The following is a 15,997-nucleotide window of genomic DNA, read 5'->3' as shown; positions in this document are numbered from 1 at the left end:
ATTGCCCAATGAACACATACGACCTCAAGAACTGAAAATACAGTAATAACAAGAAGCACCACTACCACGACTGCTACACAGTAACAATTGAAAGGCTTTAGCTCATCCTGGGTAATGGCCAAAAATTAATTATAATAATCAAATAGGGACATAAAAAAGAAAGAAGGCACAGTAAGTACCAAAGGCTTCTTCCTCAAAGATCAATAAAGATCAATATTTCATACTGGTTTACATAAAGAGCCAACATAGTCACCTTGCTTCATATCCTCTCTTTTTTTATAATAATGGTAAAAGGAGAGACTCTCTGGATTAAGTTACTAGTTGGAGCTAATGTTTTAATAATCTTTAAATCGGACTACAGTCAATTCTAAATCTTGATCCAAACCATAAACACCAGAAGAAAAATTCCCTCCTTCCCTAATAACATAACTCCTAACTACCTTCCCATAAACTGTAAAACCTTTGGAAGTAGGAATCTATTTCCACTGACACCTAATTACGATGCCAAGTTTGCATACTATTGATGGGTTTCATAAAGTAAATGACCCACACTGCTTTACCTGGTACATTCCGACTCCAATGTGCTTCGGCTCAATTTTCACCAGCTCAGCTAATGGGTCTTGTACACGCCTTGCTATGGAAACTGAAAAAACAGAAAATAAGTATGGCTTAATGTGAAAAGCAGTATCCAGATAATTACTTATGTTACTTCCTCATAATGCAAGTATTTAATTCCTTCCCTCTTCTCCCACACAAGGAGACCAGCAATTTAAGTTTCAAAGTATCTTTTTTTTTTTTTTTCACACAAAAAAAGTAAAGGCAAAATTTCAGGATTAATTTTGTTACCAGAATCCCTAGGCATTTCTGAGCACAAACAGGTTGAAAGGGTTACACATTTGGAAAAACATAGAAAACAGTTACAATGCGTACACAATTATCTGTTCATTCTTTGAAACAGCATAGTAGGGCACCTCACGCTTTAACAAACAAGTATATATATATTTGTTTTACTTTTAAATAATCCTGATTATGACATACATTTGCACATCAAATATGTTACTAGGACAAGATCCTGATAATGATGAGTAACTGACAGAATCATATTTTACTGCAACCAGAGATCACGTCAGTTGCTTGTTGAACACACTTGTACTGCCTTAAATACGATTGCAAGATTGACTGTGATCCGAGTCTCAAATGCTTGACTCTTAACACATTCACAGTTCTAAATCACAACCCTTTCTTGAACATCACAATCCATGTTCAAGAGATTTGAGTTAGCTTCAAACACTCCTTTATCTGTTGTCACTATTTTATACTTGGTCATCATTTATTGTCTTTTTTTTTTTTTTTTTTTTTTTTTTACAAAATGTTAACAAAATTTCATATCTAATTTAGATTAAAAGATAGATTTAGCTGGAGAAAAGAAATGTAATATGAATATTAAGGATGCCTCCAAAGACAGCTCTTTTTTTTCCCCCCCAGTAATATAGTTACATTGGGTCCTTACCTACAAACAGCTTTCTTCTAAATTCAAGAAAGCTAGTCAGTGTCATCTACTTACACAGACAGTTGGATGAAATACAAACCCAGTTAGTGAAAACATGAAGGCCATCAGAGGAGATCCCATGCCTGTTCTTGTGTTAAACTGTTCAAGGTCTGGCAACAGAAGCCACCTCATGCAAGGGACTATCATGTTCTCTTGTCACTGATTTGTACCATCTCTTCACCAGAGATAAGACCTACTCTGAGCATCAAGTTCACTGCATGGTCACTCAAGTCTTTTTCATATCTTTATTATTACTTCTAACATACAGTGACAATGGCAGCTTACAAAGCTAGCAGACAGCGATAAGCTGGTGTCATATAATCTGCCTATTTCCCCACCAAAGAGATGGGGACTCCAAGGCCTTCACATACACTTTCTTTTCAAACCTCACAAAAGGTTAATAATGAGTGCAAGCACTGCAGGTTACAGGGGAAATGCCTCCCCCCAGTAATCACACGTATAATTACACAGTAAGAATAGATGCCACCAGGGAAACATCTCATAGTCTCTGAAAGCAAGCAGCATTCCTTTATTCTAGCCAATAAGAGTGATTTTCAAACACATACATAGTCAAAATACTTTCAGATTTAAAACAAAAAACAAACAAACAAGAACCCACAACAGTAAACCAAGTGAAAAAATACAGGCATCAGAACATTCATTGCAGGAAGGCAATATTAGAAATAAAAAAAAAAAGATATTAAATAAGTAAATCTCTCAAATCTACCCCTTCAGGAAAACCCACATTATGAAAATCTATACTTAGAAACTGGTTAGACAGTTGTATAAGTTGTTAAGTGTGAGCAGATTTCCATATTTTAAAAAGTTTTTAAATACACAAAAGGGTTTTATCTTATTTTCGACCTGGTTCCTCCCTAACTGGTTCACTGCTAGCATCAGCTCTGTTCATCCTGATATTGCTAAATGCAGCAACAATAAACTGGACATGACAGTCCTCCAGTACGTCCTAAGAGCCTCTGGAATTACAGTGTCCCCAATACACAACCTCTACATAGATCCTAATATTTCCAGAATTGGTGTTTTGCTTTCAGATGCTACTCACTCTACAGAGCAACTCACTCTGCAGAGCAACTCACTCTACAGAGCATAAAAACCCAAGCATGGGAGAGATGGGAGACAAGAGGAAAATGACCATTGTTCATTTGAAGGATGTTCATTGTTCTTGAAGGAGGTAACTTAAACATTGTTTGAAGTAGCACTGGAAAGTTGTATGTCCAGGCTTTCAAAAGAAGATGGTGCTGTCAGGGTACACAAGAAAGAAGTTATTTAATTAACAGCAATGCCTACCCGTAGGTTAAGAATGATCAGGCTGACAACAGATTCCTGAAGCTAAGAGACAGATAGGTAGCTCAGGCAAAGGGAATTATATAAAGTGCTGATAAAGAGAATGAAGAGAAAGGAAGAGTCATGGCCCAAAGGTTGGGGGCACATTCACATTGTGAGATAGAGAAGAAAAGGTTGACACAGTGAAAGAGACAGAGAATAAACAGGGAGGAAAGTATAGCAGTAGATAGAAAACAAAATTCTAGAAAATGTTTAACACAGAGTTACCATATGTCCCCCAATTTTTACTCGTAGGTGGTATACACTCAAGAAAAGTGAAAACATATGTCTACATAAAATGTTATTCATGAATGTTCATAGCAGCATCATTTGTAACAGCCAAAAAAGTGAAAGCAACCCAAATATCTATCAACAGATGAACGAATGAACAAAATGTGATATACTCATACAATAGAAAGTTATTTGGCAATGGGAAGGAATGAAGTGCTGATACATGCTACAGCGTGAATGAACCTTGAAAATATTATGCTAAAGTGGAAGAAGCCATGTACAAAAGAGCACATGTTGTAATGATTCCATTTATATGAAATGTTGGCAATAGGCAAATCCATACAGACAGAAAGTAGATTCGTATTTATCAGAGGCTGGGGGGAAGAGGGCAAGGGGGACTGTTGCTAATGGGTGCTGGGTTTCTATTTGGGATGAAACTGTTCTACAGTTAGATAGAAGTGATGGTCGCACAATTCTGACTGTACTAAAACATACTGACTTATCCACTTTAAAAGGGCAAATTTGAGGCTGTGTAAGCTATATGTCAATGAAGTAGTTATGTATTTTTATTTTTTTTTAGGTTTATTTATTTTGAGAGAGAGAGAGAAAGCACAAGTGGGGGAGGAAAAGAGAGAGAGGGAGAGAGAGAGAGAATCCTAAGCAGGCTTTGCCCTGCCAGAGCAGAACCCGACGTGGGGCTTGAACTCATGAATCGTGGGATCATGACCTGAGCTGAAATCAAGTCAGATGCTTAATCAACTGAGCCACCCAGGCACCCCTATATTTTTTTAAATGTAGTATATCCAAACATATGCCAAATACTATTTTGCCCACATGATGTCAATATATCTCTATATCACTGTTACTATTCACCATTGTTCAGGAAATTCTAGTCAACGCAACTGGACAAGAAAAGGAAGGTATAATTACTGAAGAGATAGAAACTAGATGATGATGATGATGATGGCAATTTGCAGATGATGACTGACTACCTAGAAAACCCAAGCAAGTCAACTGAAAAAATATCAAAACTAGCAACATTTCAACTGGCTGGTTTTAAAAGACACCCAGACAGTAACTAAGCAGTACCATATACCATCAACAACCAATAAGAAAATACCATGGAGGACAATCCATTTACTGTGTTGTATATTGCCTGCGAGTAATAAAAATAAAGTGTACAGGGGCCCCTGGATGGCTCAGTCGGTTAAACATCCAACTTTGACTCACGGTTTGTGAGTTTGAGCCCCACATCGGGCTCTGTGTCTGACAGCTCAGAGCCTGGAGCCTGCTTCTGTGTCTCCCCCCTCTCCGCCCCTCCCCTGCTCACGCTCTGTGTCTCTCTGTCTCTCAATAATAAATAAATGTTAAAAAAAAATTTTTTAAGCGTACAGAATGTAGATAAAAGTGCCAATTTAACAGAAAGAAGTTCACTTTATATACTAGAGATTTAAAAATATTAATTGAATGGCTCTAAAATTTATATGGAAAAAAAGAAATGCATAAGAAAAGCGCCATTAAGGGGCATCTTGGTGGCTCAGTTGGTTAAGCATCCGACTTCAGCTCAGGTCATGATCTCCTAGTTCTGAGTTCAAGCCGTGCATCAGTCTCTGTGCTGACAGCTCGGAGCCTGGAGCCTGCTTCCAATTCTGTGTGTGTGTGTGTGTGTGTGTGTGTGTGTGTGTGTGTGTGTCTCTGTCTCTCTCTGCCCCTCCCGTGCGCGCGTCTGTTGTGTGTGTTTGTGTGTGTGTGTGTGTGTGTGTGTGTGTGTGGGCGCGCGCGCACGCATGCGCTCTCTCTCAAAAATAAATTAAAAAAAAATTAAGAAAAATGCCATTAAAAGAAGATTAAAGCAAATCACGTCATAAGCCACAGTAATTGAGAGCTTCTTGCATTGTGGCACATTAGACAGACCAATGAAAAGATGACAAAAAGGATACATAGGAATTTAGTCTTTAATATATGGTAACTTGTTAAATGGGAAAAATGTAACTCGATGTGTAAAGGGAGACAACTCAACTGCTACTGAGACAAAAGTTAAGCATTATAGGAAAAAATTCTGTTAGTTACACCAAAAAGAGGGGCAGGGAGCACAGACTGAGTGCTAAAGGTAAGCAACCAGAGCTTCGGCATGTGGTTAGGCAGGATATACAGTGTACAACCTGCACCACTGTATGTAGCACCCTTGAAAGCACTGTTTCCCTCTCCTTCATAATATGCCTTCTATCTGAAGGATAAAAAGGTATGGGTTTTGGTCTTCAGTTCTATGAAATATCTAGAATCTTAAAGCTTCTAAAGCAAATAAACTTCTTGCTTAAAAGACTGTAATAACTGTATTCTCCTAAATCTGCCTTATTCTGGGGGTGCCTGGGTGGCTTGGTTGGTTGAGTATCCAATTCTTGATTTTGGTTCAGGTCATGATCTCAAGGTTAGTGAGATTTAAGAAAATTTGCCTTATTCTGTTATCTAAAAATATGACATATTCTGTTATCTAAGAATATCAAAGTGGAAATTTTTATTTCTAAAGTCCAACACTCACCTCATTTTAAATTTCCCCTTGCCATCAGACAGCAACAGAGGAAGGTAAGTAAAATTTCCCAGTGCTGTCTTTTTTCATTCAACAACTCCAAATAAGAATTTTTTCATTATAAAGCTTATTAATGATCTTGATCCCCTAATTAATAACTACATTTCTGAACAAGAAACTGACAAATCTGTTGACCTGATAAAAATATTCTTTATCTTGATTGTGGTGTCAGTGGTTGTGGTTACCCGACTAGTTTAAGCTTTTCAAAATGCATAGACAAATTCAAAAATTCACCTAAAAAGGGTGAATTTTATGTAAATTTTATTTAAATGAATGAAATATCTTTCATTTCTCTAAGGATGTAAAAGTTTTTCTTCTTTTTCTAAAGTCTTTATTTCACCCAAGTGGCTTCTGTACTGTCCCCTCACCCCCCCCCCACCATCTATCTTTAACAGTGTAAGTTTCCTTAAATGACAGGTGACCCTTGACTGTCCATCAGGAAGAGGGTACCAAAAAGCTGCCTCTAAGTGCTTTGCCTAAATGTGAAGTTTATCAGCTGTGGGCTTCATTATATGGTGATTTGGCCCATTTCTGTTTGTGCCTCTGATCTCAGTTCTTCAGGTATTTTCTCTTGTCTAGGTGTCAGAATTCCCCTATCTCCTGCATGGAGGGCTTAGTGCTCTCCAAGATCTCTACATCAGCATGTAAGTAATTATTTAATACCTTCTTCAGTAGGTATCCCAACTCTCATGTATAACCTGTGTCCTCCAGTATACAGACTTTCTGTTTAGCCCTCTCCAGAGAAACAAATCTCCGGTCTTCTGCAAAGGTGAAAGAACAATCACTTAACTGTGTGGAATGGAAAGTCTTTTTTTTTTTTAACTGAAGTGAAATTATGTAACATAGAATTAACCAATGAGTACAATTCAGTGGCATTTATTATACTTACACTGTTGTACAAACCACCACCTCTATCAAGTTCCAAAACAGTTTCAACGCCCCCCAAAGAAAACCCTGTACCCATTAAGCAGTCCCTCTTCATTTTCCCCTCTTCTCAGTGCCCGATGACAACCAATCAGCTTTCTGCTTTTTTTTTTTTTTTAATTTTTTTTAACGTTTATTTATTTTTGAGACAGAGAGAGACAGAGCATGAACAGGGGAGGGGCAGAGAGAGAGGGAGACACAGAATCTGAAACAGGCTCCAGGCTCTGAGCTGTCAGCACAGAGCCCGACGCGGGGCTTGAACTCATGGACCGTGAGATCATGACCTGAGCCGAAGTCGGATGCCTAACCGACTGAGCCACCCAGGCGCCCCAACTTTCTGCTTTTATAGCTCAGCCTATTTTGTACATTTCATATAAATGCAACCATACAATATGTGGCGTTTCGTGTTGGCTTCTTCTACTCAGCATGTTTCCAAGGTTCATCCATGTTGTGGCACATGTCAGTACTTCTTTTCTATGGCTAAAAATAATATCCCATTGTATCGGTATACCACATTTTGTTTATCCATTCAGCCACAGATGGACTTTGGGTTGTTCCCAGCTTTGGGCTATTGTGAATAGTGCTGCTATAAGCACAGTGTACAAGTATTTTGTTTGAGTCCTTGTTTTCAACTTTGAGTATACACCTAGGAGTGGAATTGCTGGGTTTAACTTGGTCTAATTGCCCTTTAAACAAAACTTTCAATCAATCCTCTTACTTTAGACCCACCCACTGCCCTCACAAGATACTTCTAAAGGTAACCTGGTGAATTTCCTGAACCTATAAGGGTTCCATGACCACTTCAGGTTAGTTCTCTGTTTTCTACATGCTCTCTTAGTTTTCATCTCTCTCAAGTTGGCTACCTTACTTCTTATTCAGTCATCTGCTTTCTAGCTTCAAAATGATTGCTGCTGTTCTTTCCTCTCCATCCTCCTTGTCCTGAGTTTCTGCCTTCTTTCTGTCATGTTACTGTCATTTTGGTGGGAGTTCAGAAAGGAGTAAAGGAATAACAGCTATACTCAATCTTCTTTTTTAAGTCAGAAATCTATAATAAACATTTTAATATCACCTACCTACTATTCTATCTATCCAATTGAAATGCCTCTCATGTATGATGAACTTATTATGGGAGACTATAAGCATATATAAGGATAACCTCTGCTTTCAATAAGCTGACAAACAGGTCAGAAGATGTAGTGATCGGAAGGTCATCTTACGTTATGTTTAACACTGTATGAATGTTAAGGTTCTGTTACGTTCAGACAGAGTAAACTTACAGAGGGTTAAAAAGTAAAACCCACACCCACAGGTAGCACAGGTCTCAAATGAAGTATAAAGTCATCCCTGGCATCAGTCACTAGGAAAGAGAAGGACCTCTGGTCAGAAATCAGGAATTGAAAAGGTGGCGGCCCTAGAAAACCAAGAATGGAGACTCCGAGCTTCTTTCAGTATTTGCCTTCAGGACCACTCCTGGAAGACTCAATATGTCTAGGTAGATTTTTTGAGTTGATATGGATCAAACATAGTCACTGCCATACGAGAGCAAGCTGAATCACAGAAGGAAGGCATACCTGCGGTGAATCACACACTGAAGACACAGCCAGCCTTTGGAATCTGAGTAAGTAGGACCATAGAATGATTCCTCTTTTTATTATCTCCTATTTTCAGAGAGTCTTGTTGGGATGTTGTAATCCTGTCTCACCCACAACACTGTGACAATTACACACCCACGCAGGCCAGTGGTGAAGAGGAAACAGCAGCCCCCGTAGCAGTGGGAGGTCTGAGAGACTGCCACCCCCCAGACGATATTTCTCTCAAACATTCTGTTAGAAGATTATCTTTCAGTGCCACCAACTTGGAAGGTTTTGAATTTTATTATTTAAGAAAGAAAAGTATCCTTTTATTATAGAAGTACATATATATACACTTATTCGTTATGTGGCCTCTTTAAGCCTTGGTTTCCTCATCTGTAAAGTGGGAATAATAAATGTCTCAAAGGGCAATTATGAGACTAAGACAAAATAATCTGGGTAATGCATTTACCACAATGTTTCACATATATTAAGTGCTTAAAAAAGATTAGTATTAGCAGTTCCCAATATGATTACTGTATCTCCTCCTCTGACCGAGCACATGGCAAGGAGACAAAGCCCACACTGAACTGCTGTGACAAGGAGAAGTTTCACAGAAGGATCAAAATTTTGAGCTGGGATCTGAGTTTGAGAAGATGACCATGTTAGACAGGGGACTGTATCATGGAGCAAACAATCAAAGGGAAACTACAAGCTCTTTTGGATGTAAGTAGGCTTTTAGCCTCAGATTAATGCAAAAAATTTCAAATATGTATCTCCAGGTACATGTTTCAAGAATAGCCAATGAAACTTGAAGAATAGCCAATGCAATTTTAAGTTAAAATTTTTTTCAAAAGTCCCTTTCTAACAAAGTCTAAATTTCCAGCTATTACACAGAAAAATGTTCTGACCAGAGTTAACATTTTCCTTATAATACAAATTATTTTCACAGGACATATCAAACTATCTTAATTTCTTCACACACAAGATTTTAACTATTCCACAAAACAGAAACCAAAGCAACTTAATGTGACTAAACTCAAAGCAGGCTGTTTTAAACATTAAATGAAACCGCATTAGCAAGACAAGAGAAACTGGTCATCTGACAAATATTTAGCAATAAACTATGCATGTTTAATTTGCAATATAAATATATTTAGGTTAATATATTAATTTTGCCAATAAAAAGCTATAATAAATAATATTTTATAGTAATAATATGAGATCTTAGAGTATCTTATTAATTTTATTATTAACTTTCAAGCATTTAATTTTACTAAAGGGATTTTGGGCTAATTTCTAGTATTCTTCCTCTTCTGTTCCATAATTCTAATTATCCTAATCAACCACTTTCTTCCTAACATGCCAATTCTTACGTATATATCTTCTAAATGATTTTGGGTAAATATTTTGCTTGCTTAAAACATAAGTCCAAAGTATCACAATCACATGCTTTTGTGATGGTTCGTAGTTTCTTACCTGCACTTCTCAAATTAGGGTCCAGCCCCGGCATCTCTTTGTTAGCTTCAGGGCTGACACTGTAGATTGATGCCCCTGCTTCACTGACGATACTGAGAAGAAACAAAAGGGGGAATATAATTTTCCAAACTTTCTGCCTGGTCGAAGAAAATAAATGAGTAAGACTGGGTATTATAAGAAAACAAAACAAAACAAAACACCTGTTCTCTTTTTATTTCAGTGGTACCTATAGCATTTAATTTTTCATAAACATAAAGTGATCAAGTAATGTTTGTGTTCTGCACAGAGGAAATACAGAGGTTTATTATTTTTTAGGTTTATTTATTTTTTGAGAGAGAGAGAGAGACAGAGAGAGAGTGAGCGAGCAGGGGAAAGGCAGAGAGAAGGGGAAAGAGAGAATCCAAAGCAGGTGCCAAGCTGTCAGCGCAGAGCCCAATGCAGGGCTCGAATCCACAAACCATGAGATGGTGAGCTGAGTCAAAAAGCAAGAGTTAGATGCTTAACTGAGTAACCCAGGTGCCCCAGAAATACACAGGTTTAAATACATAATGAATTCATTCAGTTGTTTCCTGTCCATAGTAATCAAATAGATTATAGAAAAACACAATGGATATTCTCCCCTGATGCCAACTTCAAATTTCCAGAATACACTGAAATTCTCTTTATAATCCACTGTTGACTGATACTTAATGACTCCTAACTGAGTTAACCATTCTAAAGCATCATGGAAAGCACATACACATGTGTATGGATATGTACATATATGGATATATACAAAAACCACTGCCATAGACACTTCCATTATTATTACTCAATTATAATGAACAACCACAATGTGAACAGGAAGGGGATCAGATGGGATATTATCCCACATCTTTTCAGGAGAATCTAAAATCATCCTTCAGTAAACTTGAAGCCTTTGACTTCAGGCAGTTGGTCAAACCATTTCATTTCAGCATCTATTTACAAAGCATCCCATACATCATCCTCTTCCTTTCTTCTTTGCCTCCAAACACTTCATACACCACTCTTCTGCAGCTGACCTGTTTATGGTGGTTGACATCACTACAGTTCATTCAACATTTTTAAAATTAGAGGCATTTTTTTATGACAAAACACGCAAAGAAACATCATCTACCCTTAGAATTTACAAGACCTATACCTCTCTGCCATGCCATCTAGGCATTAAGACTCAAAAGCAGAAGCATATTAGCACTTAATTTTTAATCCACTATTAGAAATTTCTTCCCTTCTCTCTTCCTCAATATTTACTTCAATTATGAGACAAGTTTAGTGGATACCTTTTAACATATTGCCCCCTTTTAAGAGCTGAACACTGATAAAGAAAAGTGTGAAAAAGTTAGTTTGCTACCCCTTGTGTTTCAAGAACTCTTGACTGAACCTTGACAACAATTAAAAACCACCAAGATTTGAGAAGATTATTTTGGGGAATATGAAGATTTATATTTTTTTGCAACCAAGTCTATTGTCCTAAATTTCATAATAGGAAAAATGAACATGCTGCGATTGAAAAGCAAGGCTGTTTATCCTGTTCCTCATCAATACTACCATCAGGATACAAAAGGAGGTAACTGAGTGGGTATTACAAAATTTGCTTTAACAGATAAGTAATATGCCCAAGGTCGTTTGGAAGGTAAACTACTGAGGTAGATTTGAACCCTAATCTGCTTGAAACCCAAGAATGAGCTCTTAACCAGCAGAAAGAAGCACAAATAACTTCTGAATAGTTTTACAACCCCTCATTAAAATGAAAACCCATATTTTTGTACTAAACAATACATGTAATAATATCTTTTTAAAGAAGAACCATTTTCTTAAATAATGGATCCATAGGAGCACATTTCTCTCTTTCAATGCCTTCACTTCCAATCAAAAGGTAAAATGGGTTTTGTTTTCTGTGTCTAACATAGAACCTAAAGCATGGAGAAGGTCAAATATGTTCTATGATTTCAGAGATGGACTTTAAAATAAAAAGGTAATTGTGCTTTTTCTTCAATGTAAGAGTTACGATTCTGCTTATCTTCTACTATGTAATGATCAAGGAGAAAATGTAATGTCAAATAAAGCTTGAAGTGAAGAAAACTCTTAGTGTGGCATAATAGGATGTTAAAACCAACATACTAGAAGGGATTTTTCAGTTCCATCATAGTGGTACTTCCTTACCTGGGGCCCTTGGTCTTCTAGGCAAGGAAAAACAGGATTAATAAAAACTGTATACAAAATATTTGTGTTTATCCATTTTTTCTAGGAAAAGGGATTATAGTTTTCACTGATTACTTAAAGAAATCCACAACCCCAAAAGAGGTTAGGAAGCACCATCACAGTATAAGAATATTCAGTCACTAGTCATGGAAAATCTGGTTTCAAATACAAATCAACAGTCTAACAAAGTTTTGTTTTGTTTTGTTTTTCCTAAAAAAACCTAGAGCATCCATGAAGTGCAGGCTGGACCTATTATTAAGGAAAAAGAATACTTTTTAAAATTTCACCACAAATTTATTTTCTATCATTTCAAGAAGGCTCCAAAATTACCACTATTAAGTAAAGGAGACTGAAGTGGTAAATACAAATTCCAATTAAGTGTGGCCTTTAGCAACTTGGTACCTGAGAATTTTCTGGGTGATTCACTGTCTCTTGGAAGGTATAATTCTCAGTAGACTGAGGGAAACTGTTGCAAAGAAAAACACTCAGATAATAAATATTCCTCCAAATACCACACTGCCACTTCTTTTAAACAGAGGAATACAAAACAGATGTGACACACTGCACCAAAAGATTTTAGATTAACATTAATATTAAATCAATACAAAATGTAGTAAATTTCATATGCTTTAGTTATTACATAGCATGGGTCCAATAAACAGTTCAGTACTAAGCACAGATCAGAATGCTCCAATAATCTAAATGAACAGAAAAACCTCAACACTGACTTCTTCAATATAAAACATTGAAGGACCTAAGAAGTGTATGTGGCAAGAATTAAATGAAACAAATCAAGCTGGGAGTGGTGATGATTTTTTCCAGGAGAAGCTGAGAAGAACAAAAGTTATAATGACCCCACCCCCATTCTGTTCACTCCTATTTGGATTTCAAGGATAGACATTCAGAGAGCATGCTAGATTTTATAAGCCACTTTCTGTGTATTCCAAGTTTCCCAATAAATTATTGGAAAAGTACTCCAATTATCTCTAATATATTTTGAAAAAAAGCAAAAAGGAACTTTACATAAAATTCAGACAGCTCCTGATTTAATAAATATTATATTCCATAAAACAAATTTCTCTCAGGTGTAAAGAAACTGGACTCATAATCTTAGCAACTTGATTACTTTCTTTATTTTGCCATAAAGCAGACAAGACTTTGAGCAGAACTTATTATTTGGGGGGAATTTAAATGAGAGAATTGTAAATGAACTAAGGGTTCAATATTATTACAGTGCTCTGAAGTTCCTTCAATGAAATTGCTGGTACATGTAAATACCTAAATATATATATATATATATATATATATATATATATATATATATATACACACATATATGGCAAATATCTCAAGTGTTAAAAATATGAAAGTACATTTCAGGAGCTACCACACTGGACTCACATTTTACCAGATATATATGTTACTGTAATAATGCTCTGTAATTAAATAGGCATTTTTAAAAACACCTAATCAAACTCAGCATGATTTTAGGGTCTCTTTTATTTAAAAATATACAAACCATACACTCAAAACTAAAAACTGAAATGCCCACAACACAGATGCATTTACTCTTAAATTCATTTTTTAAAATTTTAATAAAAACTCTTTAAGTTAAAAATGCTAAATTTTGTTATCTCAAGTAAAATTCAATATTACATAAATCTGACCATTTATCAATATAATTTTATTTTTTTTAAAGCTAGGCTTAAACTACAGAATTTGTAAGTATCTTCTGCCAAAAGAGATTGTATGTTGATGAATCTTTTAAAACCCAGTTCTCAAGTAGTTTTCTTAGAGTGACTGTTCATTCTGACAATAAGAAAATGGCAATTTTCTTTTACGAAATTGAGATGGGGGGTGGGGATTCCTTTCATGAGACAGGGGAACTAGCCATTTGTTTTTTTAAGTTATTAGGCTAATAGTTTTCACATTCATTTACAAGGTTACATGATGTCTCCTCTTTTCTCCCCATTTCCCAAATATGAAAATAGCTTTGTTTTCTCTTATTTTAAATCACATGCCTCCTCATGTTAACAGGAGAATTTAATTCAAAGGTAATCTACTTAAATGAAAATGCAGTTATTTAGGAAGATATCAAAATCAGCCAGGATATATTGCTTAAATTAACAAAAACTGATGTGTTTTTAATTCTTTTCAAAAGTACATTGGAATTCCTCAAACCTTACTGTTAGCTAACAGTTTTCATATCTTCCTTCTGCCCAACAAAAAAATAATAATAATACACACTAACTACTAGGTTAAATGCACAGCTTATTTCACTACAGTTTTTAAAAATAATTGATCTAAAAACTCTTCTTCCAAATTTTCAGACTGAGAAACATTCATATGGAGAGAGAGTAAATGCTTTGAGCTAAGCTCCGCAACAAGTAATACACAGTACTAAAAAAGTTAGGCAACACAGACCTGGATTCTGTGCTCTGCACACAAGATAACCTGTTCTAAAGTATGAAAGGACGGCTGTTGTCCTTTAGGGATAGGAAACAAGGCCCAAACCAAAACCCCGTGAACACAAGGCGCTCTAGGATTTAATGGTTAAAGTACAAAGTTTATTTCTAGGACAATATCAAAGCAATTTTAAGTTCCTATATTTAGTGATGAACTGTCATTTCAGGGAGTTTCAAATGAGCAATGTCTAGTCACTTTAAAAACTAGGGTAACCTGGTGATGATAAGGAAGTAAGGAAACAAGCAAAATCATAAACTGTTAAAGAGGTTTAAGCTGTAGAACTCTTCTGGATGGTATCCTGAAAATATAAATCAGAAGTTAAAAAAATATGCATCCTTTCTGAATCAGTTATTATATTTTTAAGAATTTATACAAAAGATATTTAAAAATACACAAAAAATGAACAAGTGCTATTTGTCAGAGCATAGCTTTAATGGAAAGAAACTGAAAACCAAACCCCCTATCATTAGAGGGTTCATTAAATGAAAAGATATACTGTCACTAAAAATTAGTTGCCAAAAACTAAGTGAAAAAAAAAATGGTTATAAGACTAAAACATGAGGGGTACTTGGGTGGCTCAGTCAATTGAGCTTCTGACTCGATTTTGGCTCAGATCATGATCTGGCAGTTTGTGAGGTTGAGACCCTGCAACAGGCTCTGCCTAGTTGGGATTCTCTCTACCTCTCTCTTGGCCCCTTCCCAGCTCATGCTCTCTCTCTCTCAAAATAAATACATAAACTTAAAAAAAAAAAAAAAAAAGGACTATGATAAGACCAATCTAATATTTTCAAATTTACCTAAATTTTTACATAAAAAGAAAAAAAGATTTATGTGATGTTAAAAGTGCTTATATGAGTTACTCCTTTAATTGCATTCTTGTTTTTTTTTAATTTTTCTTCAATAGCCATGTAATATTTGTAAACAGAAAAAGTTTAAAATTTAAGTTTAAAATAACAATTCCTAATTGCCACAAAAGATGGTGTCACATAGCACCCAACATTCTCTTTTATTCTACCAAACTTTCTTGTACAGTTATTAAAGTTATTTTGAATTTAATATGGGTAAACATATCATTTGTTACAAATAACTCCCACACGTGGCTTCTAGATCTCAAACAATAAGTTTTATGACATTGCCGTAACAAAAGAAAGCTGGAGCAGAAAGAACAAGTTCTCAATTTATACACACAGGCTAGATAAGAAACAAATGTATGATGAAAAGTTTTACAAGAAATTACATATTTCATATATCCTTAAGTTTTACTCAGTCCTTGGCCTCTGAATCCACTTCCCAAGTTATCCTTCATGATCACCAAGGAACAATCAGTTCACTACCCACAGCGTACCAGAAGCAAGGTGACACGCTAGCGTGCCAGGAAAGCAGGGTGCGTGGAAAAAAAAAAAAAAAAAAAAAAACACTAAAAACAATATGGTGAAAGAGAAAAAGAAAACACACAAGCTCAAGATTTCAATAGCGCCAAAGAAGTTCACCTTCAGATATGTAACACTAGCACCATCTGGTGGATGACTCGTTAGAAACAATTCAATTGCTAGTTTTAAAAAAGAGAGAAAGAAAAGAAAAAAACATAATTCCAAGCCTTCTTTCAAAATCTGAGCATTTTCC

The 15,997-nt window shown here is 35.9% G+C and overlaps 1 protein-coding gene across 13 annotated transcripts in view; it reads right to left on the bottom strand.

Moving 5' to 3' along the window:
• Positions 1–15,997, bottom strand: part of SRBD1 (S1 RNA binding domain 1) — a 400,072-nt gene that overhangs the window by 284,712 nt on the left and 99,363 nt on the right. For all 13 annotated transcript variants that reach the window (XR_009248665.1, XR_009248664.1, XR_009248667.1 and 10 more), the window contains exons 15-16: positions 9,686–9,777; positions 561–643 (exon numbers count right to left, since the gene is read on the bottom strand). Coding sequence is in view for 6 of the 13 variants with exons in the window: in XM_058684229.1 (XP_058540212.1) it covers positions 561–643; positions 9,686–9,777 (175 nt within the window). In the remaining 7 variants the exon portion in view is untranslated. The remainder of the gene's footprint in view (positions 1–560; positions 644–9,685; positions 9,778–15,997) is intronic.

The sequence above is a fragment of the Neofelis nebulosa genome, chromosome 9 (genome assembly GCF_028018385.1).
Source record: "Neofelis nebulosa isolate mNeoNeb1 chromosome 9, mNeoNeb1.pri, whole genome shotgun sequence".
In the NCBI taxonomy this organism is placed as follows: domain Eukaryota; kingdom Metazoa; phylum Chordata; class Mammalia; order Carnivora; family Felidae; genus Neofelis; species Neofelis nebulosa.
This window is presented reverse-complemented; position numbering and strand designations above follow the sequence as displayed.